The 27,907-nt window shown below is 44.9% G+C and overlaps 3 protein-coding genes across 54 annotated transcripts; 1 reads left to right on the top strand and 2 right to left on the bottom strand.

Annotated features, from left to right (window-relative positions):
- Nucleotides 1-2,558: 2,558 nt before the first annotated feature.
- On the bottom strand, nucleotides 2,559-12,359 carry LOC120674483. Of its 3 annotated transcripts, XM_039955670.1 has the most exons (16): nucleotides 12,112-12,357; nucleotides 10,953-11,079; nucleotides 10,556-10,705; nucleotides 10,315-10,431; nucleotides 10,154-10,238; nucleotides 9,752-9,860; nucleotides 9,583-9,650; nucleotides 8,596-8,721; nucleotides 8,089-8,525; nucleotides 6,861-7,064; nucleotides 6,704-6,764; nucleotides 6,124-6,237; nucleotides 5,776-5,889; nucleotides 5,624-5,701; nucleotides 4,130-4,244; nucleotides 2,559-2,775 (listed from the first exon to the last, which is right to left on the bottom strand). In XM_039955670.1, exons 2-15 carry the CDS (start codon nucleotides 11,045-11,047, stop codon nucleotides 4,239-4,241), a joined length of 1,764 nt encoding a protein of 587 aa, XP_039811604.1. In that variant the 5' UTR covers nucleotides 11,048-11,079; nucleotides 12,112-12,357; the 3' UTR covers nucleotides 2,559-2,775; nucleotides 4,130-4,238. The 3 variants fall into 3 exon arrangements, with proteins under 3 accessions (XP_039811604.1, XP_039811596.1, XP_039811601.1); XM_039955662.1 differs by having other exon boundaries at nucleotides 5,624-5,889; nucleotides 12,112-12,359; XM_039955667.1 differs by having other exon boundaries at nucleotides 5,624-5,889; nucleotides 10,953-11,070; nucleotides 12,112-12,359.
- Nucleotides 12,360-15,637: 3,278 nt separating this feature from the next.
- On the bottom strand, nucleotides 15,638-18,679 carry LOC120674505 (chlorophyll a-b binding protein 7, chloroplastic-like). Its single transcript, XM_039955678.1, has 5 exons — nucleotides 18,275-18,679; nucleotides 18,040-18,186; nucleotides 17,332-17,464; nucleotides 16,446-16,538; nucleotides 15,638-16,052 (listed from the first exon to the last, which is right to left on the bottom strand). The coding sequence occupies exons 1-5, from the start codon at nucleotides 18,556-18,558 to the stop codon at nucleotides 15,756-15,758; spliced, it is 954 nt and encodes a 317-aa protein (XP_039811612.1). The 5' UTR covers nucleotides 18,559-18,679; the 3' UTR covers nucleotides 15,638-15,755.
- Nucleotides 18,680-18,777: 98 nt separating this feature from the next.
- On the top strand, nucleotides 18,778-27,695 carry LOC120674514. 50 transcript variants are annotated; one of them, XR_005675123.1, is made up of 7 exons: nucleotides 18,908-19,443; nucleotides 22,443-22,515; nucleotides 22,599-22,724; nucleotides 23,510-23,546; nucleotides 23,964-23,995; nucleotides 26,820-26,882; nucleotides 27,037-27,695. XR_005675123.1 is itself a non-coding variant. In XM_039955719.1 (6 exons), exons 1-5 carry the CDS (start codon nucleotides 19,071-19,073, stop codon nucleotides 23,991-23,993), a joined length of 639 nt encoding a protein of 212 aa, XP_039811653.1. In that variant the 5' UTR covers nucleotides 18,908-19,070; the 3' UTR covers nucleotides 23,994-23,995; nucleotides 26,820-27,695. The 50 variants fall into 50 exon arrangements, 7 of the variants coding, with proteins under 7 accessions (XP_039811653.1, XP_039811676.1, XP_039811648.1 ...); XR_005675122.1 differs by having other exon boundaries at nucleotides 18,909-19,443; nucleotides 26,820-26,908; XR_005675148.1 differs by lacking the exons at nucleotides 26,820-26,882; nucleotides 27,037-27,695 and adding exons at nucleotides 19,523-22,260; nucleotides 24,674-24,705; nucleotides 24,784-25,425 and having other exon boundaries at nucleotides 18,986-19,443; nucleotides 22,394-22,900.
- The last annotated feature ends 212 nt before the right edge of the window (nucleotides 27,696-27,907 follow it).

The following is a 27,907-nucleotide window of genomic DNA, read 5'->3' as shown; positions in this document are numbered from 1 at the left end:
CTGTCATCGACGTCGATGAGCACACCGCCGACTCCGGCCACAGAGCGCCCGAGAACCTAAACGACTGCGACGGCTTCCCTGCATTTACCGCCCGAGTTCATGCCATTCGGTGCCCCGCCAACTTCAAACCCAATGACATCGAGAAGTACGACAGCAAGACGGACCCGACTACATGGCTCCGCACGTGCAGCACGGCCATCTGCGCTGTCAACGGCGACCATGACATCATGTGCGCCTACTTCCCGTTCTTCATGGGCAAGGTGGCATTGGAACGGCTCTAGGGCCTTGACGCCCACACCATTTACAACTAGGACACCCTCTGCAAGCTGTTCAAGCAGCATTACCAGGGAAGTAGCCGCAGCCTGAGTATCGCCTGGGATCTCGCCCAGGTCAAGCAGGGCAAAGACGAAAGCCTGTGCTCCTACATCGACCGCTAATTCGAGAACCGCAACACCGTCTCCAACTGCTTCGAGTCAAAGATCATTAATTACTTCCTCACCGAACTCAACGACAAGTCCAAATTATAGCGCCTCTACGAGAACTTGCCCAAGACCTCAGGAGAGTTTATGGCGTAGGTGAACAAGATTGCCAACACAGAAGAAGCTGCCCGTATCCACTATGAGAAGGACCATGGAGGAGAGGGTCGCTCCTCGTGCAGGGAACGTGACGATCGCCCACCTCGCCAAGAAGGCTTGAGGCGCTCACGCCTTGACGCCATGAAGTCCCACGACCGCAAGAGGGGTGGAGTGGAGACCGCACCGTCGCCGCCATGCCACGCTAGAGGATTGATTTCAGCGCATACCTCAAGATGCTCTACGACCCGTGCCCTGTAGACCTGGGCCCACGGGACTTTGCACACCACATAGATGTGAGAAAGATTCTAGATATCCACAAGAAAGGAAGAAACTAGACTCCAACTAGGGCTCTTCTGTAATCCTCCTAAGACTCTATTTTGTAATCCTCGTAGGAGTCCTATCTTATAACCGACTAGTATCACACCCCTGGACTATATAAAGGAGAGCGAGGTACCTAGATCAGCATAAGCTAGAGAGGCTTAATAGAGCACAAAACCCCAGCGCAAGATGCAATATACAAAACCACCACACATGAGGTAGAGTATTATGCTATTTCAGTAGTCCGAACCTGTCTAAATTTGTATATTATGTCCTTGCATTTACCTTCAAGTTAACCTTAGGGTATCCTAGCTTATGCTTCCTGGGCCCGAAATGCTTCCTGCATCCCTGTATGTGCATAGGAACCTTGCCCAGTATGTGAGTGCCCAATGGCTTGAATGCAATCCTAACATGCAAAATGGTGACAGTTCTATTAGATCTCCATATGTGCAATGAACTTACGAATCCATTTGTGAACCTTGTACCTTACCTTATAATATGGGTTTGACATCCTGCTTTCTAGTATTTTTGGGTGGGTCGAAGATGATGAATCCCTAATCATTTCACTTCTAAGCTCCCCTACTGCATACAAAAGCTACTGGAATTGCCTGATCGGTCTCAATGGACCTCCTGAAGCTTTGGTGGATTACACTAAACCTTTGGTTATGGCAAACTACATGGAAAAATATAGATACTTGTTCCTCAATAGAGTTGTCGTTTATGGTTTGTCTCAGAGATCCCTCTCTCTGAACATCTTAAACAAGGCAAACAATGGTATACCTTATTGACTCGAGAGAGACGAATACGAGATCTTAGGGGAGCGGTGGTCAGGGAAGAGGAAACCAGGCGGAGCCGGACAAAGGAGACCTGCAAGCCCACCCACCCAAGGAGGAAGATGAAGCAGTTCAACAGTCTACTTGCGGACAACAACCTCTACGTCTACGGTGAACCCAGGAAGGCGGTGGGGAATGGAAGAGAGCGAGACTCTGGCGGGGGCCAGGCTTATAGGGGGCAGCTGTCAGAAAATTTCACGCGAGCCCACCAGGTGCAGCACGAGCACACCCATGTTTTTGCCCACTTTGCAACGCGCGAGCCTACCCTAGGAAAAACATTGAATGTTTCATTTCGTGCAGGTTTTCGGTCTCCAGCAGTTGCCGCTAGTATGGGCGATTTCACCAGCCAGCGCAATAGCATCAGTATCTCGGAATCTATGCGTGTGAGGAGTGAACGCTCTTGCTAGGCAGTTACTGCAACGCTAGCGTGGATGTTTTTTCACTGTTCATCGATTAAACAAATCATTTAGCCGACTTCGCTGGCCGTTGGAGGAGGCCTTAAGGGGCAAGCCGGCCAGATGCCTCCCCAGGTTAACTCACATCCTTGAGAATATAATTGTTGAGTCAAACCTTGAGAATATAAATTATGAATAATTGACGTTTTGGACAAGGTTTGAGTCAAACCTTGAGAATATAAATTATGAATAACTCTCAAGTTGTTGAGTTTGAAAATGTAAAAATTATATGAATAGATTTGTCTTGAAAAATACTTTTATGAAAGTATACATATATCACTTTTTGATAAATATTTTTAGAGAAATAAGAAGTCAAAGTTGTGTTTTGGAGACCGTGTTGCTGTCCTAAACGTCAATTATTTTGAGTATGGAGGGAGTACACTGTAAAAACCATTCTTCTCTTTTGTTTACTCGTAAACAGAGACCCTCGTTGCCGGTACCAAGGTTACGCACACTGTGCCTATGCATCCTTGTTAATTGGAACTACAGATGCGGAGGGCTTCACGTCAATCAGAGTAATTGGAGGCTGACATGATGTTTTCTGTTAGGCCCTCCTGGAGAGAAGTGAGAGTCTGATCCCTAATGAGAGAGTCCCTGCAATAAGAATCAACCATCACCCTCAGCAAAAAACAAAACCAAAGGAACAGCCATTGCAATTAGTTTATGTGCTCACCAATCAAATAACCATTTACACAAACAAACAGAACCACAACAAGCTAATGCATACATTGAACAGCTTATAAATACCTAGACTAAGCATACCAATTCAAACCCCCTCTGGTGGTACCAACATTCTTAACCGACTCTATCACTAAAGGTGCCCATTGAAAAGTTGGCATGGTGTAGACTACACAGAAACAGTACACACTGGATATCCACTTATCCAGACATGTTCGATCTACATAAAGATTTTTCCCTTTAAAATCTAGTAAAAAATACAAAGCTACTAATGACATTTTTCCTTGTCCGTCACATGATGTAAATAGTGAATTTTTGCAGAAATCTGATTTTTTGTTTTCTCAGACATAATATTATTCTGAATATTTTAGTGTAAGTTGTTAGTAAAAATTTACAAAGCTACTAATGACATTTTTCCTTGTCCATCATACTGTAGTACCGACATGTAGATAGTGACGTTTTGAAGAAATCTGATTTTTGTTTTCTCAGACATAATATTATTCTGAATATTTTAGTGTAAGGATTTGCACCGCAAAGGGATATTACTTAACCGTCTCTCCCTACATGATATCCATGACCTAGGCATTAAACATATGTACTCCCACCGTTTCAAAAGTCATCAATCTAGCTTTGTCCCTAGTTACTTCTATCTTTGGCCATTAGTTCATAAATTCGTATAGTTTAACATGTGAATTATATATTATTGAAAAATATTTCTCATGCATAATGGTGAATCTAAAAACATAACTCTATGATGTTAAACTGTACAACTTTTTAAAAAATTGATGGTTAAAGATAGAAAAGATTGACTTAGGATGAAACTAGAATGACAACTATTATGAAACAGAGGGAGTAAAATATGAGGTTAATTGTACACAACTACACAATCAGCTGCACTCCACATTGAATTTTCTGATTTAAAGCTCTACCACAAGTTATAATAAACTGCTGGACCATAATTTAAATAAGGCATTGAATTGTTGAACTCATTGCATGGCAGCTACAAGGACAAGCTTGCCCAGCTAATAACATGATTATATCTAGGCTTGTCATGGAAATAAATAAGAACATTGACTACTTATAAAGTTGGGGGAAATTAAAGCGTCGTAACCAACAATCTAGTGGGTGACAACCAGAACCTGGACAGTTCTGATTTCCACATAAACCAGAGAGTGAAGTTTCATCCTCAAATACTGCCATGCTTGGATTAAAACTAGAGATGCACAAGCAACATCAGAACATGAACATATAAAGAAAGAGCAGAGGGAACCTGTTCCAGGATGTTGCAAAAGCAGTTATGAAGAGAAGGTTCAGCAGCATAAGAATGTGATGCAGAGATGCAGATAATATGCCCCGAATTACATTCACAGCACATGCCTCTAAATCTACAATGACAGACAAAGAATCATAAAGTTACCTCATTGGGATCAATGAAAGCAATTACAAATCTAAAAATATACTGAAATAATGGGATGTTGCAATAACGAGCAATCAGAACAATGAGCTATTGCGCGGTTGGGGCAAGCACAAGCAGAACTCAGGAGTCTTTAGCCCTAACATTGATGAGCTTAAGATCAACTTAGTATGATTCTGTTTGTGTGTTTCAAATAAATACTATTGCTATCGAAGAAAATAGACCTAGCGGAACCCCTCTGACAAGAGCTCTTTTTTTACACTCTACTGCATATAAGCTGTGTGCCATGTTATCTAGTCGTCCGACTAATCGCGATTAGTCGCGATTAGTCAGGCTTATCGGTCCGGTGACCCCGATAAAGGACACCGAGTAGGTCTGGGCGACTAGTTTTCTAGTCGTCCGACTAGTCGTCGACTAGTCGCGATTAGTCGCACGATCAGGTTGAAAAACGATCAGACTTGAGATTGTTTTGTGGGCTGTTTGAGTTGTGGGCCTCGGCCGGTGATGGGCTGGCAAGGTGGCCCATTAGGTTTTTGGTATATAGAGGCTGAGAGACAGGAATATGAACTATGGGACAGGAATACAGAGTTCTGGACAGTTCACAAATCCTCTCACAAATAAGTGAAAAATCGACTATTATTGTTGCCTTCATACTTGCTTTTTATTAAGTAATATGTAGTACATATATCATATCGGTCCTGGGACACATAGGACGACTAGGCAGACGACTAGGACCAACTAAGCTCGACTAATCGGCCTGATCGACGACTAATCGCGACTAGTCGTCTGATCGGTCCCATGGCGACTAGGTTCGACTAGACGATTTGAAAACATGGGCTGTGTGATCTGTTCATCCCTCTGAAAAGAGCTTGTTTGCATTATTTAGAACCCTATTTTCCTTCCTTTCTATTGAGCAAAATGTAATAAATAAAGACCAAGTGAATCACTTATTGTTGTGACGAATCTAACCCCATACAAGGGAGAGCTGTAAACTAGAATCCATCTGTCAGCATCATCATCAGAAGAAATAAATACCAGGAGCCTCTCAGTTTGAGTTTGCACCAGCCAAACATAAAGCAAAAATCGAACAGTATCCCAACCAAGTAGCAAACTGAAACTGCGACCTCTGCAAACAGGAGATTGGACACAAGAAAGCAACTAGAACATTATCTATAGACATCTAAGAGCATCTTTCTGTTTCTAACTCGCACTGCCAGCCTGGAGGAAAAAAAATTAAACCTGGCTAATCAAGATCCTATGTAAGCTAGGGTAGGTATCACTCAAACATTGTCTAATTGCCTAGATTCAAACTATGTACATCAGAGACATTTCAATGGTAGGAAAGAATACCTCATGAATATCGTCCCCAGTAGAGGAATTCAAGTCCATGCTTGCACCATTGTGTTGAAGAAACCTAAGCTTCCCTTCCTGTTGTTCACCATAAGCATATCAGCAGAGCATATCTTCATTCCACTTTGCAGCTGATCTGACTTGCTACTCACCTTAGTCCCATAAACAAGACCTGCTCCAGGGGAAGGATGAAAACATGCAACATTGACTTCGTCTCCAACACTAGGAAGAACTCTTACAAGCTCCATGTCTGAAACTCTATAGACCTATGGTAGTGGAAAATAACAATGGTGTCATTGTATACAGATTCTAAAACCACGAGGCTGTGGTGCAATGTAAATAACAGTGAGCAAAATGCATCTATTTTCAAAAATCATAAAATAAGTATTGCAAAAGCAATTTGGCCATCATTTGCATAATAATTTATCAATTCATATAGTTGTTATTCTTGTTGTAATTTAGATAATTAACAACTAACATAGTAAGTTAACCATGTATACCTCCAAGACTCTGTACGAAGGAACTCTGGTCTCCCCATCGATTAAAATGGTCCCCAACAGTGAGTTATGTTGCCGACCATATGCCAATAGTATGTGTTCTGATGTAGGTGAAAACTGCAGTGTATGAAAAGTATCATGAGACAGAAAAACAATCTTCACACACATAAGTCCAAATCAAATAATCAGAACTGCAGATTTATAATACATAATATATTAATATCTGTCATGCATTGTTCTGATGCTAAAGGCTATCAGTTACAGATTGATTCCTGAGACAGTCCACAAGATTGATATATAATCATCCGTGACGTTAATGCTCTCAGAAGAGAAGGAATAAGTGAGAACATATACTAGTTGCTTTAAACAAGCAAGCTCCACAAAGGTCATGAATGCAAACAACCTAAAAACAAGAATGGAAGGGATAAAAAACAAATAAAAGTTAACCAGTGAGCCAGTGAACTGCCAGTATTGCTCTAGAACGGAATACATGGGAACATATATTTGCCTCTTCAAACAAGCAATCACCTCATAAATCAAACAAGAACACACAACCCAAAAAACAAAGTTCAAAAAACATAACCTGGACAGAAGTTAAACAGTGAGCAGCCTTTACTGCTCTAGATGTAAGAACTGTCCCAAACCTACAAGGGCATAATTGAAACATCTATATTAACTTCTCCACTTGTAAATAGATATAAATGATCAATGAGGAAAAGAACAGCAGCAAGCATACTAACGTTGCCTCCTCAAGTGAATAAACCCGAAGCTCATATACAATTTGGCGAGAGGGAAGAGTGTGACGAGTTGGTGATGTTCCAGCTCCAGCAGAATCATAATGTTCATGCAACTGACTTTCATGGTCACCATCTCTTTGTGGCAGCAGACATGCAACACAAGCAACCAAAAATCGTCCACAGGGGGAAAAATGGGTACCCATTTCACTGCAGTAAATGTAATTGGTAACTTCAAGTAAGTAAATAAATCTCAAGCTTCAGCTGCAAAACAGAGTTTAGAAAATGTGATACAAATGCAATGCAACGTCATCAACAGAGCTAAACTGTAAAAAGCCCTGTTCCGCTAGGCGCTCGCCTAGGCGCGATTCCACGCGATTAATCGCAAGGCGAGGCCCGTCGCCTGGCCTAGGGGGGTAGGCGGACCCCTAGGCGGGCACAGCTCGGCGGCGGCGCCGATGGGGGTGGAGAAGTGTCCGGCGGAGGGCGCCGGTGGAGGAGGAAGCAGGGGACGGGCCGGCGGAGGTACGGGCGGCGGCGGCGGCGGCGGAGGAGGCAGGGGCAGGCGCGGAGGAAGAGGCAGGGCGGCAGCAGCGGCGCAGAGGAGGCAGGGCGGCGGCGTTGGGAAGGGAAGGAGGCAGGGGCGTCGGGAAGGAGAAGGAGAGGAGGATAGGGGAGGAGATAAGGTGGGAGGTGGGCTGTTGGGCCGTTGGGCCGCTTTGATGGGCTTATTTTTTGACTCTAAGGCTTAGTGGTCCTCTGTTTTTTTCTTTTAGAGGTATATATGATGTATATAAGAATGTATATGTACGTATATGGTACCGCCTAGCAAGCCGCCTTGAAACGCCTAGGCTCGATTAATCCCGACTAGGCTCTAGGCTGCGGGTCACCGCCTAGAATCCGCCTAGCGCCTAGCGGAACCATGGTAAAAAGTATAGCTGTTGCTGTTTTCTGGTGTAAAACTAATAGCAGTTGATTGCCACTGATAGCCATGTACCAGTTTTCAGGCTTAGCAACAACAACATAGCCTTTTTTCCCAAGCAAGTTGGGGTAGGCTAAGTTTTCAGGCTTAGCATAATAATAAATGTAAAGAATCAATTTTTTGTGTGTCATGCATCAAATACATTAAGAAACAGCAGTAAAAGATCTAGTTAGCGACACACAGTAATGTTTAAGGAGAAAGAAGGAACATTGCACAGTAATGATTAAGGAGAAAGAAGGAACATTGTGGCACCTGCAAAGTACGACATGCGGAATTGTCAAGAGGCATGCCCCAGGCTCTAATGGAATAAATGGATCCTTGATGTCATGACGCCAAATTCTTAGTTTCACCGTACAAGGTAATTCAGTGCCACTATCAAGCAGAGAGGTAGCTCGCTCTGACACAACACCAAATGAGACAGCATGAGTACCAAGAAGGGAACCCCCAGCCCTAGGTACAGAGGTCATTAGTTGATGGTGTGGGGTATCATGTCGCCTTGACCCATCAAAACTGCCAGTATTGACTGGAACTGATGAAGAAGCTCCAACATGCCCAAAATTATGTGTGTATGGTAGTTCACCGATCAAGTTATCAACCCCAGGACTGCCAAGGAGAGGTATGTCACTGAAGGCATAATTGTTCAGAAGTGCAGGGGTCATTGTTGATTCTTCAGAATCACGGTTCTGAACCTGTGAACCGACTCTATTGATGAGTTTTAATCATAGCCATTATATGAATGCAGTAGATACAAAATTCTACCTCTGCTGTAAGTAGATATGGAGCACCATGGGGGTGAAACTGCACAGCTCTTAGTGAACGGCGGGTTCTTAGTATCATTGGAGGGTCCAAAGCTTCACCTCTTTTATTGTAGTCCCATATGAACAACTGAAACATGTGTTTGTAGTATGTTATTATGCATTATTTAAACAATTAATCAATGAAAAAAATAGCGCGCTATTTCGCCGCTATAGTGCCGCTATAGCGGCCCACGGCACTTGCCGCGACGATATTGTTGGTTTTTACGCTATGTGCGCTATCGCCGCCATAGCGCGCTATCGCGCCGCTAAATGGGTTTAGCGCCATAGCGCCGCTAAATGGCTGCTATTGACTGTTCGCTGGCTGACCCAAAATTGAAGTGCGGCCTGGTCGAATATAGCATAGTAATGGCCCGGATAGGGAAACATACATGTACCAATCCGTTTTTGCCTGGAAGCTGGAACCCTAGTCACTCGACTCGTCACGGCGGCGGCGGCGGCCGGGCGATACCGTCAGGGGCGGAAGGCTTGGCGCCGGCGCTGGCTGGGCGACTTCGTCACGGGCGGGAGGCTGGGCAACGGCGTCGACAGCGACCGCGGCCGCCAACGAGCTCCTGCAGTTGCTGCAACGGGCAGTGCAGGAAGCAAGTTCTTCTCCAACAATGTCTGACCCAAGCAAAATCAATCGAAGTCCAGATGGCTGTTTACTCTTATGATTAGCAGATTATGTTTATTGTGCTCATGCTGACAGTTGTGAAAAAAATAGCACGCTATAGCGTGTAAATAGCGTCGCTATAGCGTGTACAAGCAGCAAACGCTACTGCATATAGCTGCCGCTATAGCGCGGCAATAGCGCCGCTATAGCGGCCGCTATAGCGTCAATAGCGTCCCTGACAGCCTCCCGCTAAATTCTATAGCCCGCGATTTTAAACATTGCAATTAATGATAACCAAGAAAAATATATTCTTTAGTAAATTCAACCAAAGCTCACTTTGTGACCTGATGCAACTGCCAGAAGCTCCCCTGTTGCATCAAATGCAATTGACGCAATTGGCCTATCTGTGGAACAAATGTAATAAGTTAAAGAGTGTTGCTTCAGAAATACTCATATTTAAGAAAAAAAACATATATATGACATTGGGTCTGTCAAGAATGATTACAGAAGTCAAGTACTCTAGTGCAGCGTGATGTTTTGACATCCCAGAGACGAACTTCACAATCCAAACTTCCACTAGCAAGAATATCAGAATGCAGAGGATGGAATCTAACCTGCAATAAAAAAAACCACCTTAATACAAAAAACTCTCATAATAAACTTGGCTTCATATTGAGAAACAAATCTTTAGCTTCATTTTAGCAAATATCTTTATATTCTTTCCTGAACTATAAGTTTGTGGTGAAATAGAAAATACAAAACATTGAAACATAGATGACTGATTAGTATTATTTAAACTGTTGATCACTAAAGAAACATTATGACCAAAATCACTATTAGTGTATTTATTTAGAAGAGCTTTAAGCACAGGAGGAAACAAAATACAGTATGAATTATGCCACCGTACCACCCATGGAGTGCGCTGATGCCCTTGCAATACTTTCAAACGTTTCCCAATTTGGCAGTCAGTTATTTTAACAGTATGGTCACCACTGGGGAAAAAGAGATGTTAGTCAGTATGTTATTTGGTATTTACAGATCATATATTCAGAAAATAAATGAACTTACTGTGTGGATGCAAGTGCTCTTCCATCTGCACTGAACGCAGCTGCAATAGTTGCCCTTGAAGCAGGCAAAAGAGGGCAATATTTGGCACACCAGCAGTGCAAAGACTGTGATTCTGCCCTGTAAAAATAAAGTAAAAAAAGCTTATAAACTCACTAAGTAAAGCAAACATTGTAAGCTTTTATTCATTAAAGTAAAACAATTCGTAAATATTCATTTTGGTAAAAGAAAAGGGATCGCTTACCAATAATGGAGATCATGCTGAGCATCTGTAACCCAAAATTGTAATTCATTGTAACCAGCATCATTCCTTGGAGCTTTGGTCCACTGATTTTTAGCTTGGTGTCTTGTTCGAGGCGAGATCTCCCGCTGAGCTAATAGATCAAAAATGTTTCTGATAATGAAATCAGGATAGAAGAGTTAGACTCAGCAGATGATTGCATCACGGTTAGAAGGCAATTGTTTAGTAACACTTATTTTTCATTGGCGCTTTAGAAGGAGAACCTCACTCAGTATATTTTCAAAGGATAAATAAAAGGATGAAAACCACAATGTGGGGATGTAGGTACCTTGAAGTAATGCAACAGAAGTGTCTGTAGCTCAAAATACTAGAAAACAATGATATGTTAGCATCAGTTTACCTCTGCCTTGACCTTCTTGCTGTCGATACTTCATGTGTAGAAACTGATTCTGGAGCTGAAGTGTGCTTCAAGTCTTGTACCCAACTTTCTGTCATTTCAGAAATTTAACAAATCCCACCTAAAATTACTTTACAAGCCAAACAAGATACAGCCATAAATGCTGTGTTCATTATCTCTTAAAATTATTTGTGTAATACTTGAGAAACTTGCAGAATTATGCATTTGGCAAAAACATATATAACCACATAGAGAGGATACTGGCATAAATATCCAAAGCTCCAGTGCCTCAGAACACCATATGCTTTGATATTCTCAACATGTTTCTTAGAGTGGTAAGGCGTCCTGTGGAACCTTGGGTATGCCTTGTCGCCTAGGCGACACCTCAAGAACACTGATTCTTAACACAGCCAGTGGGGACAAATTGATTCATGATTTGGAACAATCACGTCATTTGCAAAATGAGTGTTATAGAGGTCAAGTTAGCAGCATAGATTAAATATACTGCACTAATAATTTGTACACCCATGATGTAATTTTCAGCCTGTACTGTGAATGATTTACCAACACGGGGAATATAGTCCTATGCTCTCACATACACACATGCACCCTCCACACGATCACATTCCCTTTTGCGATTGTTAGGTTGCCAACATAATCATGTACCATAGCAAACATAGTCACCAGCAAGCAATAGATTATGCACACATGATAAGGGTGGGATATGTAAATATGCGAAGTTTTATTCTCCGTCATACTAGCAAGTAGAGACAAACAACCCCGATGAACCTCACACACGTGGGAGGGGAAGCTTTGGGAAACACACAGAAATGCATAATACGCAATACAGATGACGGGTAGCAAATTGAGCGAACAGAAAGGCGAGGATAGGAGCATGATCCTGATTTGGGAAATTCAGGCAGCAAAATCCATCATGGATCCGGTCGCAGCAGCAAAACCGATCGAAGGACGCCACTCCGAACTCCAATCCGCCGCCCATGGGTGGCCAGGTACTAAGCACCCCGCCCTAGAAGACCGCCAACCCCAACCCCAACCCCAACCCCTCCTAGCCCTCCTCCGCAGACGAAACGCGAATTGCTGCCGCAGGAAAGGTGACGCGAATCGCCACGGCGAGGAGAGTAGAGACGAAGAGTGGTATTACCTGAGCTAGCGAGGACGGTGGGTTGCCCCAGCGATGGGGGCTCCCGGCGTCACCTCCCGCGGCGGTCCGGGGGTAGGCCGGAGCAGACGGAACGGATGGGTGGGCGTCAGGACGGAGGCCCAGCCGCCGCCGCCGCCGCCGCAGGCCTGCAAGGGAAAACCCTGACAAGCGCGTAACGACAACGAGACCGGGGGGCAGGCAACGAAACAGCAGGGGAAACAAAACGGGACACGGCAGGCGAAGAGGAACGGAAATGTCTCGCGCACGCGCAAATTGTGTACGCCCCCGTTCAAATATGGGCAATTCTGAGGGCCTGTTCGGTTGCACTGGAACGGCTGGGCTGGAGCTACCGTACTTACAGAAATACTGTAGCTACAGTAACCACTTATTATGCCGCCCTATTCTGTTTCGAGGCTGCGCAGTAACCAGCTGCTACAGTATCAGCCCAGCCCATCCGGTGCAACCGAACAGACCGTTGTAATCAGCCCAGGTGCACGCAGGGTTTTTTTTCCCGACCGGTTAACCCAAACCGCCGGCCACCGGTTCCGGTTCACCGGACCGGTAACCGGTAGAAACCGGTTAAATTCAAATAAATTCAAAAGATCCCGGGCAATCGGTTCCGATCGGTTTACCGGACGGTTTGATGCCAATAAGGGCCAGTCTTTCTGAAACTTTACGTACCTCGTCTTCAAGTCTTGTTCATTCTGATCAAGGTACTTGCCATCAATATCCCTTCCAGTGGGTGATGCAATACCTTCACCTGCAACCATATGAAAATCATGAGATACAAGAATGTAAGCTCATATGTATCATTGCAATGAAAGAAAACTTACCCCACTTCTGTGTCTCCCTGACCGCGCTGATAAAGTATGGACTGTCAGCCTGTCTTCCAGGTACTCCTGCAATATGGAAAAACTTTGACCAAGCTTTACCAATAGCTTCCTTTGTGTTCTTACCCTTCTGCGTCCAGGAGCCTGTATCAATTCTTGGTTGCGTCATTCCTCTTCTCCCACCAGCTGCCAAGTTATAGTCCACCACCACAGGACTCTCCCTCTGCGAAGTGGACCTTCGAAACATCCTCTGTATAACATTCCCCCTAGTCGAACCACTACCCCATCCACGTTCATATGCACCTTCTCTCTGTTCAACCCCCCGTCGGAACTCTGCTTCCGCTCTCGATAGATCCATGGCACGTTGCACCTGAGCCTCCTCATCTTTTTCATCACCGGGATAGTTTCCCTCCGCTGCAGCCTTCTCCCGTCTCAACCTCTCTCGGGCCCGGTCAGCAGTTGCCTTCTTTGCCCTATCCAACTCACGCTGAAAGAAGCCCCGCACATCAGGTGGCACATTCCTGCAATGGACCACCTCCGCCCCGCGGTGAGCTAAATGTTGCTTCAATCTTGTTGCACCACCTCCTCCTTTCTGCGTACGACAATAGTTGCATCGCCATCCGGGATAAAGATTTTCACCATGTTCCCATACAACATCTCTATCTCTCCCAGACATTTTCTACCTGCATAAATGGACAACAAAAAGATCTCAATCAGATAAATATAATCCTAAATCCTACACCTAAATCTTACCTAAATCCTAAATTAGTACACCTAAATCTTACATAAAACCTATAACTTTTCAGCCATACATCTAAATGTAACCTAAATCCTAAAACAAATCATCTAATATTCTAAATCATACACCTAAATATGCCCTAACCAAGCATTCTACTCAAAATTTTTGGGCTCTTACCTTCTCTCCCGATCGGGTCGGTAACCGGCGACACCGACCAGTAAACCACTTCGACCGGACTGTAAGCCGGCCACGCGCACCGGTATGCGCCGGATCCGGGGGGGCGCCGGTAAGCCGGCCAAACCGGGCGCGGAGCACGGCTAACCGGCCGCGGGCGCCGGTCGCCTCCTAGGGGACGGCGGGGTGGCGGACAGAGAGCGGCTGCGGGCAGATAGGGAGCGAGTGTGGGGCGCGACCCCCCCGGTCACACCGAACCCTATCTAAGCATGCAGACCACCATGTGCTTTCGTGTTTTTTCTTTTTCTTTTTTGAATTTACTTCAAAATTCCTCAAACTAGGCTAAATGAACGAATTTTTGAGAATGTTTTACATCATTAGATTCTTCGCACCGTGTAGTATTTTTAGGAATTTTCTGGGATTTTTCATTTTTTTGAATTCAAATTTGAATTTTGAATTATGGCCGGTTTGATACCGGCCGGTTCACAAACCGGGCCGGTCCGGTTTGACCGGTAACCGGTCAAACCGGACCGGTTCCCAACGGTTCCGCAAACCCTGGGTGCGTACGCTTGAGGAAGGAGAAAAGACCGTTGTATCCTCAGCTTCTCGCCTTCTGAATTCTTTTTTATCTCCTCATACACTTGCATAGTGATTCAGTGCTTTGAGCTGAAAAAAATAGCTTCTTTTAATTCTATGGAGTGACTCTTCATCCGGATTTTAAGAGTTTATGCTAGAGAATCAATTTCAGCCATAGAATCACTTTTCTCAAAGAATCAGCTCCTATAGAGAATCAGAATCGGATGTAGTTCTATCAAACACGCCCTTAGTTCTTACTTACAAAATCAGTGATAGTAAAGCACCTTAACCTTATAGTCTTAGGACATATTTGCCTTTTTTTAAGAAAAAGAGTCCCCCCCCCCCCCCCCCCCCCCACAACCCGGACGCCATGTACACTGCATCAATTTTGATAGCTAAAACTATCCATTGTGACATGTAAGGCATCTGAAAATAGACTACATAAGACGTCTGAAAAATGCACTACATAATACTAGAACTGTAGATAGCTCACAAGCCACTGTCACAAGTCTAAATAACTTTGAGAAAATTCCATTTAGTCACCTAATTTCAAAAAATAAGCCCCAACTCAAAAATAAAAAATCTTGCATACCACTTTCAATACCGGTCAAATTACCCCTTGACCGTGGTTTTCTATGGTGGTTTTGCTTATGTGACAACAGGAGCCACACATCAGAGTCCATCTCATTGAACACGTGGCAGTGGATCCCACTTGTCAAGAATTTATTCCCTCCTCTTCCTCTCCCATCTCTCTCTCTCTCTCTCTCTCTCTCTCTCTCTCTCTCTCCTGCTCCGGGACGGCGTCCATCGTGGCGAGAGCTCGTAGGCAGCGCCGGCGAAAAACGGACAGTGATGCCTGTGAAATCGACGGCGAAGCAAGCAAAATTGACCGCGAATTGGCGGTTCAGCCACCCTAGCTATGGTTGAGCAGGTTACACAAGATCCTCGCACGATGGACGTGGCTGCGGAGACGAAGGGATCATCAACATCAGAGGCGAGGCCGAGATTGCAGAGGTGGTGGATTGGGCGGGGCGAGTTGGGATGGGGCTGACATGGGTCTCATTGCCACATAAGCAAAACCAACATAGAAAAACCGCTTTGAAACAGTTAACGGTACGGTGTAATTTAGCCGGTATTGAAAGTTAAGGTATGCAAGACTTCTGGTTAAGTTTGGAGTTGCTTTTCAGATTTGGTGAGTTTAGAGGTGTAAAACAAACTTTTCTCAATAATTAATAGCTAATATTGCACACCCATCAGTGCAAAACTGTAAACACTATATACATATGTTTTGACAACAGATATTCATGCCACACTGTCAAATTTTCTCAATGGAAGGAGGATAAGATGTTATTATGGATGGGGTTGGACAAGTGTTCTACGAGGTTCTCAACAGGGCCCTTGCCGGTCACAGCTGCCTGAATGTAGAATCCGAGCCATGCTACCATGGCCAGGCGACCATTCTTGATCTCCTTCACCTTGAGCTCTTCGAATGCCACCGGATCTTTGGACAGGCCCAAGGGATCGAAAAGTGCTCCTCCCGGGTAGTTTATGTCACCAGGAAGATATATTCCCAATGGTTCCAGTGCTTCAATCCCACAGTACCTCGCATATTCAGGCCCAACCTGACAAATCATGTGATGGTGATCTTATCTAGTGTATTACTTAATCATTTGAAACAAGGTATAACAAGGGAATGATGTGGCGATGGAATATACTTAGAATTGCATGAATTTTTTTAAGAGATGGTCTATGTTTCCAAAGTGTTTACATACACTTGTTCATAAAAAAAATCAATGAAACAGGCAAACAGCTGGACGCCTCCATAGGTGCAGCACATAAGAAGAATGCAAAATAAAAGGACACTAATATCTTACAAGGTCAATGAATTTTCGTGGTTTATGTTTTCAAATTGTCTAGATATCAGTAACAATGAAATCACCGAGGACAGCAACACCTAACCTGCAGGTGAGATCTACCAATGCCGGAAGGAACAAAAACTAGAAAGACAATATTACCATCAAGAGGGCTTGACAGATAGCAATTACAATGACACCTTGACCTCCAGCAATTCGGAATCCAGGAATCCCAAGGTAATCAAGGGTATCACCCTGAAACATTGAGTCAACAGATTAAAGAAAAAATGGAAAATAAAAATTATGAAAAAATATTCTATAATATCCAACTGAGATAATTCTAAAAAATTCCAGATGTTGTGGATTGCATGTTTTACACCTTTGCAAAATTTGAAGGTCCACATAATAACATTTTGAAGATAATAAAAAATATATATAAGCAGTGTAATGGTGTTTTAACAGTTTGTCAAGTCCTTTTTTTGTGTTGCTGATGTGATAAAATTTCATACTAAAAATTTCTAAGTTTGGTTTTCTGAAAGTTCTAGATACTACTGTAAAGTAATTCAGCAAAAAGATAACTGGATCAATTACAAAAAAAATCCCATGTTCATTAGTAGACCATGCATGCCTATTTGTCGGCATCTATAGTTCCATCTATTATATCTCCCAGAGGCCAGAGCAAACAAGAAGGCTGATCTGCCAGAATTTTTAGTTTTTTTAGTTTTGTTGGTAAGCGCCACGATGCATTTCTTAGTGGACAACAGGTCATGCTATGTTTTTTTCCAGCTCTGCAATTTGAAGGAATGTAGATGATTCGTTAGAGATACGTGTGAACTAGCTTTCAGATGCTGGACATCTATTTGCCTACAGCGAGTTAGGAGCAAACGGAAATCATACTACAAAAGTGAACAACAAAAGAAAACAGTGCCCTATGTTGCAACATGCCAGAGTTAATCTTTCAAAATGTGCAACGTACCATTCTAGTATAGAAATGATCAATTGTGCTACACAAATTCAAAATTGGCAAACATGAATACCAATGTTTTACCTGAAGTTTTGCATAACCAACTTTCCACCAGACAGGCTCAACAAAATGAACTAACCCAAATAGATCTAATAGCTCAGGAATAACAACACCGAGAGCTGCAAGCATGGCCCACCGACAATGCAAGATTTCAAAGCTGCAAGGTATCTAGTTGGTTATAACTAGGAAAGTATATCTTGTACTGAGAAAGTAAAAGCACTAACAAAGCTACAATGGAAAAAGTATACATAATGATTACGGAACTGATAGTTGGTTTTGTGAAGCTGACAAAAGCAGCAGTCTTGTTGGTCAGAACTAGGAAAGTATAAATTGTTTAGGGAAAGTTAAAGGAATTTCCAAATCTACAATGAGAAAATCTTCACATCATGATTACAGGAGAAATAATTGGCTTTAAGAAGCTGCCCAAAGCAGGACACCATAATGCTTCAGTGATAAGGACAAGCATAACAATATATAGTACAAAGAATCAAAGATGCTATAGGTTCGACCAATGCAAGGAATTGTTTAATTTCGTACGAGCATAGCACACTAGCACTACCTGAATCAGACGGATAAATTAGCTGCAATGTGCCAGTTGGAATCATGCGTCTACTAATTGCTGTTCTTTTTTTTTTGAAGGATACTAATTGCTGTTCTAGTGCAATTGTTTATAGGAAACAAAAGAAGGCAGTACAATTAGCTGCTGAGAAGGAAGGAATAACGATGGCATACTTAAAGTAGTTTGCGAAAGCAACGGGATCCCTGCCCAGACCTGCTACATCGAACCCGTAATCTCCCGGGTACTCTCCCGTCAAATGCTCAGGGTAGTCGTAAGGCACGGGGCCAAGCCACCGCGGCCGATCCCCGCCGTACCAAAAGCTGCAATTGTTCCGGCAAGGCGGAGTCAGCTACAGACAAATGAAATGCTTTTGTTCCCCCTGTTAACGAAGCAGAAATAGGATGGCACCTGTTGTCGCGGGCGTCGCGCGCGGCGGCTCGGAGCGCGGCTGCCTCGGCGGCCGCTGCGGCCTTCCTGGCCTCGAGGCGGCGGCGGAGGCGGGCGCCCAGGGGGCTGTTGGCGAGGGCCTTGACGGCGGTGAAGGGGATGGCGGAGAACACCAGCACGCCCGCCAGCTCCTGCCACGACGCCCGTACCGGGGCGGCACTCCGGCGCCGCCTCAGCCTCCGCCGGGGGACGGCGCTGGGCGGCGCCGCGGAACGGAGCAGGAGGAGAGGCGGCAGAGGAGGCATCGAGCTGGGGTGGGACCCGCTTGTCAGTGTCGGAAAGAAATGCCCTAGCCAAACGGACGCGGTCGAGGAGACTGGAACGGGAAGGAGTGGGGCAGCGCCACGGCCACGTGTCCGGAAGACGATCACGAATGACGTGATTTTTTTTTGAACGAATAATACTTTGACCAGTGCCTTTCTATTGCTAAGGTATAGAAGCCCGAGGAACTTAGAGTAAAAATTTGCGCCCTATCAGTTTATGTATACTTGGGATTGGATTGACTTCCAAAGTCCAATCGTGTGAATCTAATCGAAATCCATCTAAAATCAGCATCCATCCAAGGGGCGGACCCACTTGATATTCAAAGGTATTCACTTAATACCAATTATTTTTATAAAAAAATCAAATATATATAGTCATATACATGTATATGTATTGAAAAAAAATAAAAAAACAGCACTCAGACCACATTCCTTCTTCAAATGAGCCAAGCAGCCCAAAACTACCCACTAACGGGCCTAAACCTTGCCCACCCATGGCTCACACCACTGGAACCACTCCTTCCCAGGCCTGCGGCTGCTCCTACCTGCTCCCTCACCCTCACATGAGACACGACCAGGCTAAGAAGCCGGCGCTTGCTCGAGCATACAGGGAGGAAACCCTATCCCAGTTTTTGCGGCGGCGCGGGCGGCGGCAGGCAGAGTCGAGGGGCAGCGCGCGGCAGGAAGAAGAGGGGTGGCGGCAACGCAGGGCGCCGCAGACTAGCCGCGGTCGGCGGCAGGCGGGCGCCGCGGCAGCAGTGCTGCACTGCCAGGCGGGCGCAGCGGGCCTGACTGGGCGTCGGGCTGTCGGCAGGGGCACCTCGGCAGACGGCGGCACGCGGCATCCGCGGCACTGCACTGCAGTAGGTAAATTTCTCATTTTTGTGGCCGTGATTGCCACTTCAGTGAATTTGCAGCTACGAGGAGTCAGCTTGAATGATTTTAGTTTGTAGGCCTGAAACATGAAGAGGAAGAAGGGGGGGGGGGACAGTGTTGCCACTGGTTCAAATTACAAACAATTTGTGCTATCGTTACTCAATTATGCGCTAATAATATGTATGTACTTTGAGCTGTGAAATTTTTTTTCGCACTACTTGAAATTTTGAATACCAAGCTCCAAAATTCTGGGCCCGCCCCTATCCATCCAGTCCAATTCTAGCAATTAGTCTCTGAAATGCAATCCAGTCCAATCCCATTCCATTTAATCCAAATTCATTCAATACAATTCAAAATCCAAACACGAAGCAGGAGCCACAAACAAGCAGCGCAAGCACATCATGTGGACGTCTTCCTCGACCACGGCAAGCTCGCCGGCAAGGAGCTGATACTATGAAGCATCTCGCCATCTCCAACCACGTAGACTCCTCGCACGACCGTGCTGCGGGGGCGCGCTGCTTCAGCTCCCTGAATCGACGGTCCACACCGCCGCCGCTGTCACCCATGGTCTCTACACGTAGATGCCGCATCCGCCGCCGACACGGCCGCCACTCGCAACTCCGCACCCCGCCGCTTGCTGCTGCTGCTTGTTGTTAGATTTAATCTCACATCGAAAATTGATGTTGGGTGAGCCCAACATATAAGGTGGGGCAGTCCTTTTTCATCAGGCTAGTCTTTTGGGTTGAGTTAGGCTCGAGATCTTGGTTGGTTGGGCTCCGATGGACCTAGGACTGGTAGGGTGCCGGCTCGTGGGTATAGCGAGCCGGGCCGCATTCCACTGCGCACTATAACAAGTGATATCAGAGCCTATAACAAGTGAAATCAGAGCCGAAGGTTGAAAAAAACTAGAATATCTCCGGGGTCACATGGTGACGGGGGAGCCCGTGAACGTCTCCGGATAGTTGCACGGGTTGTGTGTGACTGGAGAGTTGGACTCGGGGCCTGGTAGAATATCTTCCGAGAGATCACATGGTTGTATGTGATGGAAGAGTTAGACCCGATGTGTAACGAGAAAGATTGTTAGATTTAGTCCCACATCGGAAATTGATGTTGGAGGAGCCCAACATATAAGGTGGAGCAGTCCTCATCCATCAGACTAGTCTTTTGGGTTGAGTTGGACCCGAGGCCTTGGTTGGTTGGGCTCCGATGGACCTAGGCCTGGTAGGGCGCCGACTCGTGAGTATAGCGAGCCGGGCCGCATTCCGCTGCGCACTCTAACACTTGTGTCCGGCCATGCGCGCGGGAGGTGAGAAATCCAACATGAATTGGATTATCCTATTTTCCTATCCAAGGAGATCCAACGATACTTGGATCTAAAGCAAATGGATTATCCATGTCCAACTAGATCCAAATCTAGCGAGATTCAATACCAAAGTCCAATTGGATGTTGGATAATATCCAATCCAATTCCAAGAGTAAGTTTATGCAACGTGTCGTACAAGATTGCCTCTAAAGTGCTTGCCAATAAATTGAAAGCATTCTTGCATGATATTGTGCCCGCATGTCAAAGTGACTTTGTATTAGGACGACTTATCACTGACAATGCTCTAAGCCTCTAATTGCATATATGAGTGCTTGCACACTATTAGGCAACAACAATGCCATAAAAATTGATATGATGAAGGCATATGTAAATCTACATCGTTGAACCAAATGAAGCCCTCCGGGAGCCTCTGGCTGTTTGGCTAGTCCTATCGTGCCGCGTACTGTGCAAGTCGTGGAGAGTCTCGCCACGGGGCAGCCTCCGGTCGTTCGCGTCCACCCTACGCCTCTATATGCGGCAGAAATAAAGGAGGCCCACGCGGGACCTGAGCGTCGTCGTTGCCTGCAGACCCAATCGTCTCCGCCAGCTTCATCGCGCCTTGCCTCACCTCGTGGTCGTCGCCTCCCACGCTGTCGCCTCCTCCGTATCGCAGCGCCGTCGGCAGCCTCCTCTGAGCCGATCCTCCTCCCCCGTTGGCCGTGAAGAAGGGTACAATGTTGTGCCCATGGTGGAGGCGGCGGATTTGTTGCCGGCGGGGAACGCACGACAACAGCAAACATCAGCACTAGGGCAACCTAGGACGGCCGCCCTAGGTTCCTGTGGGTGAGCTCCACATCATATCGCAGTTCGCTCAAGTCCGGCGAGGGCTAATGGCAGCACGGCGGCGCCCTCGGCGAGAAGGACAACGGCGTCGGCCAGGCTTGAGATTAGGGGCGACTGGGCGAGCGTGGGCCTCGTGGGCCGCCTGGCCTGGTGATTCCTCCGGCCCAGCGCCACGCGCAGGGTCTTCTTCCTTTTCCAACCAGCGCAACGCAAACGTCAAACTCCATCCACCCAGCATCGAGCCGCCGGCGCCGTCGGCCGTCCTGCCCCGCGTCGCGGAGCCTCGCCCCCCACCCCCCCCACCTCAACCGCTCCGAGCCCTCGGCAGTCGGCCGCCGGCGGATCCGCGCGCTCGGCGCCGCCCGCCGCCGCGGGGACCTGCAGGGCTGCAGCCGGCCTCCGGCCTCCACTGGCCACCGCCTCGGCCCTGGGTACCCGTCGGCCTCCACTGGCCACCGCCTCGGCCCTGGGTACCCGCCGGCCGCGCTGGCCACCGGCGGTTCCCGCGCGGTGCGCGGCGTGCGCCGCCCCCCGCCGGCTGCCGCCGCGGTCGCCTGCAGGCCTCCTCGCCCCCCCTCAGGTCTTTTCGTGACCTGGCTTCGCCACTTACCATGGAGGTGGGTGGATAAAGGAGCTGCAAGGGGCTCCATCAACGCATGGAGGTCAGCTCACAGTCCCTCGCTCAGATAGTTGGATGCAATCCTGTGCCTCTTCCTCTCGCTCATATGTTGGTCCCGTTCGCCATCCTCCCTGTGCAACCTTGGACGGCCGCCTCTCCTCTTTATCCTCTTGCAGCCACGGCCTCGCATCTATCTTAATTAAGGTGCTTCGCTGCCGGATGCAGGCTCTCAGTCTTCCTTGAGTGCGTCGTCTCCATCATCAGTTGCGCAGGTGACGAGTCCATATCAGCACTACATGTATACTTCTCTCTGTTGATTGCAACTAATCTTTGTTTCTGTCTTTGGTAAGCTGGATAATCACTAGACATTTTATTTTGCAGTTACCTTCTGATGAATCTAAAGATACTAAAACAAAATGCATCTTTGGCATTACGGGAGTTGCAATGTTTATACTGTGCTACTCTAATTCCAGTTCGTTCCACTACATTGGATTTAGCCTATAGCATGTAGGTAAACCTTCTAACCTCTTTGACTTACAGATTATAACATATCTGATCACTTTAAGCTGTTGTATGTTGGAGGAACCTGAGAGTATTCCTGCTAGGTCTGAAAAGAGGAGATTTACTAATAACCTGCAAGGAGATTATTTAGCAATTACATACACATGAAACGATCTACCATGGTATCTTCTTTATCTGAATTTTTAAGGCAAATACCTTACATTAAGATTGAAGATGTACTGAAATTGGTACTGGTTGGTTACGTACATGTAGTTTCAACATGCTCTCATTTATTCAATTTATCAGACTAATTTTTTTTAATGTAGCTCATGGCATGAGGGCGCTCTGTTTCCTTCCGTACACATAGGCCTCAAAGTTTTCTTATTTTGTGATGAAAAAAGTCAGGCATTGACAATATTATGTTAGTGGTAAGGAAAGTAAACTGGCAACCAAGAGTGATATGATTGATGTGAAAAAGTTGGTATGAAAATTTGTTATTATATTTCCTCCCCGCCTCTTAATTGTACATAAAAGAAAAAAATGTATCCATTTTGCTTTGTGTCTATTTCTTTTAGGGAACCTCTAAGGTGTTTCCCCTCAACCCATGTTATGTACTCCTATGGTTTACAGTACATGTGTAATTACCTTCGATGAAGATAAATTAGCCATTTGTGATCTTAGCTGACTAAGAATCATGTGATCACTGTGTTCCACTAATATTTATTCTTATTGCACTTCCTATCTTTTATTTTATGTTGTTATTATGTTTATTTTGATTTCTTTATTTCCAGGTGCCTTCTATTCCCGTGTCTTCTATTCCTGGCAAAGGTTAATGCTTCGCTAGAGAGATTAGTTGTCAGGATGTCTTTGCGGGCCTTCAACATTAGTTAAAGCCTATCGATTTCCAGAGACATTTTTTTCCTTTTCGTCAGCTAATGTTCTTCTTAACCAGGATTGCCTTTCTTCAAATCTCAAGATCTGTTTGTAGTAGTCTAAAGTATTTTTTAAGGTTATTCTCATCATTTAATAAAAAAATCCATTACAAAAATTGCCATGATATAAAAAGTTGCTTCAAATTTAGAATTTGCATAATCTTTTAAATTATTCGATATCAGTAATCAGTAGCTTAGTCCTCCAAGTTCTGTCCAGTAATAGGGCAAGCTATTTTGGTAAAAGCTGCAGATTCAATTAGTCTTCTTGGTTGCCTTTAAATTTTACACAAAATATTTATGTTCCATTTTGCAGATTTGCTCATGGGTTGACAAATTGAGATAGAGGTATATGATCTATAATGTTGCATTCCTGCTTTGGATTTCTTTGCCAAGCAGTGATACTAAGAATTTCAAACTGACCATGGACTCTGTGATAGCCTTGGGTTTTATTATTATGCCCAGTTACAAGGCCATATGAAAATGCTGAAATTCAGTTTGAAAAGCCGTGAAAATGTCAAGCTGTATTTGTTTTTTTTTTCTAGACTAAAACCTCTAGCCATGAACTTGGTTAGATGGGGCTCAACACAAATGAAGTGTGACCTTTGGTGCCATGTGGTGAGGGAAGGATCCAACATCCAATGCCGTCATTTAACTTTTCTCTCTTCTAACATGCTTCTTCCTTGGGTTTCACTGAATAATCACCTACACCTGGATCTGTTGTCTGGTAAGAATCTTTTGCCGATTTGGGATTTTAGCTACATTGTAAAAAGTACAAAAGTGATTTTTTTCTGAAATATTGTTCTCACCCTTCAATAAACAAAATCCATTGTAAAAATTGCCCTGATACAAAGAGGTAGCTTTGAATTTGCACAATCTGTTAGATTATTCAATCAATGTCAATAATTAGCTTAGTCATTCATTTCTGTTCAGTAGTAGACCAGGCTATTTTTGTAAAAGCTGCAATTCAATTAGCATTTTTTGTCATCTTCAAATTTTACACAAATCCCGTGTTCTATTTTGCAGATTTCCTCATACTTTAGCCAACTGAGCTAAAGGTATATAATTTATATTCTTGCATTCATGATCTAGATTTATTTGCCAAGCAGTGACACTAAATCTCAATGCCTGTGCAGAATTTCAAATTCCCTATGGACTCTGCGATACCTTCATTGTTTCTTATCGTGTCCAGTTAGCAAGCATTTGAAAATGATCAGTTTGCAGTTTTATATTACTCCCTGAGAATCTTAAGCTGTATTTTGTTTTCCCTTTTGGCTAGACTTCTGTCCATGAACTGGTTAGCTGGGGCTCAACACATGATAAGTATGACCTTTGGTGCCATATTTGGGGTGATGGAAGGAGCCAGTTCCGTAGATTTCTATCTTTTAGCATAGTACTTCCTTCGGTTTCACTGAACAGTGACCTATGTCTGAATCTTTTGTCTTGGTAATTTTTTTGTCCAATTGGGATTCCATGTTATAAAAAGTATAGTAACCTTGATCCTGACTCCCTGAGTAATATGTGCAGGAGAACTATGCCTGGATCACTCACATGATCAACAACATACTACATGTACAATCTTCAATTACCCTTTCTTATGGACATTCAGCTACATAGGGCCATTCTAATAAATAACAATTTGTGTTCTTTGCTAAGATACACAAGTATCGTGTTGTATGATGATGATGTTGCTCCTCCATGTCTTCAACCCATGATGTTGTTACAACCTTTAAAAATGATTGCAGATATGAAACTATGTAAATGCATGATTAGTGCAACAAAATCCATACTGGCATGCACAACTGCTCTACGGGCGCGGCGTTAGCGCGCCTACCTTCCTAGTATGATAGAGTGGAATGGCCTTACCTCCGAGGTTGCTTACAGAAATTTGATTTTTCTTCTTCCTGAATTGATACAGTCATATGAGATGTGTCACAAATGTTCGATATGCTGAAGGTAAATGGGGAGCTTACTAACCCTATTATTCTAACTAGAGGCACCAGGCAAGGGGACCCAATTAGCCCATATTTGTTTCTGCTATATGTACTGAGGGCCTTGCTTGTTTGCTGAAGAAAAATGAGATGGATGGTGAGTTAATTAAAAAGATTGCGTAATGGCAAATTTGGACCCCCTATCTCAAACCTTCTTTTTTGCTGATGACAGCATTGTCTTTGCTAAAAGTGATTTGAGGAGTGTTAAGGCTCTCAATTTACAGTGCACAATACTACCAAGGGAACATATCAGGTGCAAACCAAGCTCTCCGTGCAAATTATGGAAACTTCAATCTGGACCATCGGATCAATATTCCAGATTGAAGTTTCTATAGTTTGCAAGGAGATGTTGGTTTGCACTTAATACGTTCCCTACAACCAAATGATAGTATGTAGTATAAAACAGATCCAACCGTCCATTAGAAAGGATAGAATTGTCATTATTAGTTTAATATAAATTGAGAAGAATTTTTATATTTTTGCAATTTAGGCCCAGTCAATCCGTCTGCTCGCCTGTTCCAGGCCGCCGCCCATCCGTCCGCCCCTCCGTCGTGGATCTCACGAGCGCCGGGCCGCCGGTCGCCTCCTTCCAGGCCGCTGCATGTGCTCTGCATCTCACAGGCATCCCCTCCTCCCCTCCAGGCCATCGGCCCTCATCCGTACAGGTCTTTCGCGACCTCCCCTTGCCGGCCGCAGTCTCGGGTCCCCGCTGTTGGGGGCGCCGCCGGCCCTTGCTGCGCACACTGCCGTTGATGCCACCGCCTGCAGTGCAGGCCCTTGCCGTGTTCGCCATCAGACCTGGCCGGCTACCGTCCGGCGGTATTTCTGTGCGTTGGAGGCGGCGACATCATTCCGGCCACCGGAACCGGTGCTTCTCGTTAGCATGTTCAAATTCCAAAGTTCTGTTTGCCTAGTCCATTATCAATGTGCACTTTGTGGTGTCTAATTTCTTGTGTGGAACCTGATCTTCGTCATTAAACCTTTCATTTCAGTGCTATAGTAATGTATCTATTTGAAATGTACAAGTTGATGCCTCACTCGAGAGTTTACTGAAGTCTTTTGATCTAGAGAAGTATTTGATAAGTTTCCAGGATGAAGTGACATTTTTGGTTTATGTCTTACTTTCATATTCTAAATGTGACTAGTGACCATAAATATTCTTAATGGGTACTTTTTTTTAGGTTGACATGAAAGCATTGCCTTACATGAATGAAGAAGATATGAAGTCTTCAGGAATTCCATTAGTACTGCACAACCTTTGATATATTCAGTTAGTGATTCAGCTAGCCCCACATGCATACACTGAGCCATTGTTATATGATGGGTGTCTATTCATCTATCTGCAGTCTACTTAAGTTTCTTGCTCATACTCATTCATTAGCTTTGTACTGTTTTCAGGGTGCCAGGAAAAATATACTATCAGCATTGGCTCAGAAAAAGAGAGTCATCAAAACCATTGCCTACCAGTTGAGAGATATCTGGGCTTGTGTATTAGGCCTCCTCTAGTGGTCGACGACATCGCCAGCTGATTCGGATTCTATCTGACCTGGAGGACAGAGAAGTGAAGAAAACATCCGCGCTAGCGAGTGTTTTATCGCTAGCTGGTGGTGCGGCAATCGAGTTACTGGTGGGACCATGCAGAAATCGAGGCGTGCTGCAGCAGCTTGAGGATAAGATGAGAGAGGGTACGCACTGCGCAGGAGGGGAGAGAAAGATGAGTATGTGGGTCCCACAAAACATTGGAGAGTGGGCCAAAAGCTGGATTGTTGGAGAGATTGGCTCTTGAGCTGACGTGGAGTGTTTTAAAGCTAGTAACTAGCTGGAATCATTGGAGGAGGCCTTAGCTAGGCAACTTGCTGATCTTGGATATGTGAGATGGCATCATCGATTTGCAGAGTTAAATACACTGACGGGCAAGACTCCCATCAATTCAGTCTTGACGTTGGTAGGGTTGTAAGGCAACTAACAGCTTTTTGATGTATGGTTCTATTGCTATCCAGATTATTTGGATCATTGGATGTCAATTTATGATGCCTTGGGATTGTTCCCCTTATTAATCGTATAAACCTAGTTCTTTCCTGTTGCCACTGCATAGTATGACTATGTCAATGAATATCACCTAATTCTCGGCACCACATTTTGGAGGTTTTTCAGTTGTTAGTACCCTTTGTTTTATGCTCAGTCAGCTGTGAGCTAATGCTTTTATTTTTCCTCCTGTGTGCACATTGCTCGACTACTTCCAAGTTGATCATCCAGGATCCAGGGTTTA

Source organism: Panicum virgatum, chromosome 2K (genome assembly GCF_016808335.1).
Source record: "Panicum virgatum strain AP13 chromosome 2K, P.virgatum_v5, whole genome shotgun sequence".
Taxonomy (NCBI): domain Eukaryota; kingdom Viridiplantae; phylum Streptophyta; class Magnoliopsida; order Poales; family Poaceae; genus Panicum; species Panicum virgatum.
The sequence above is the reverse complement of the archived record's forward strand: the minus strand, read 5'-3'. Positions and strand labels throughout refer to the sequence as shown.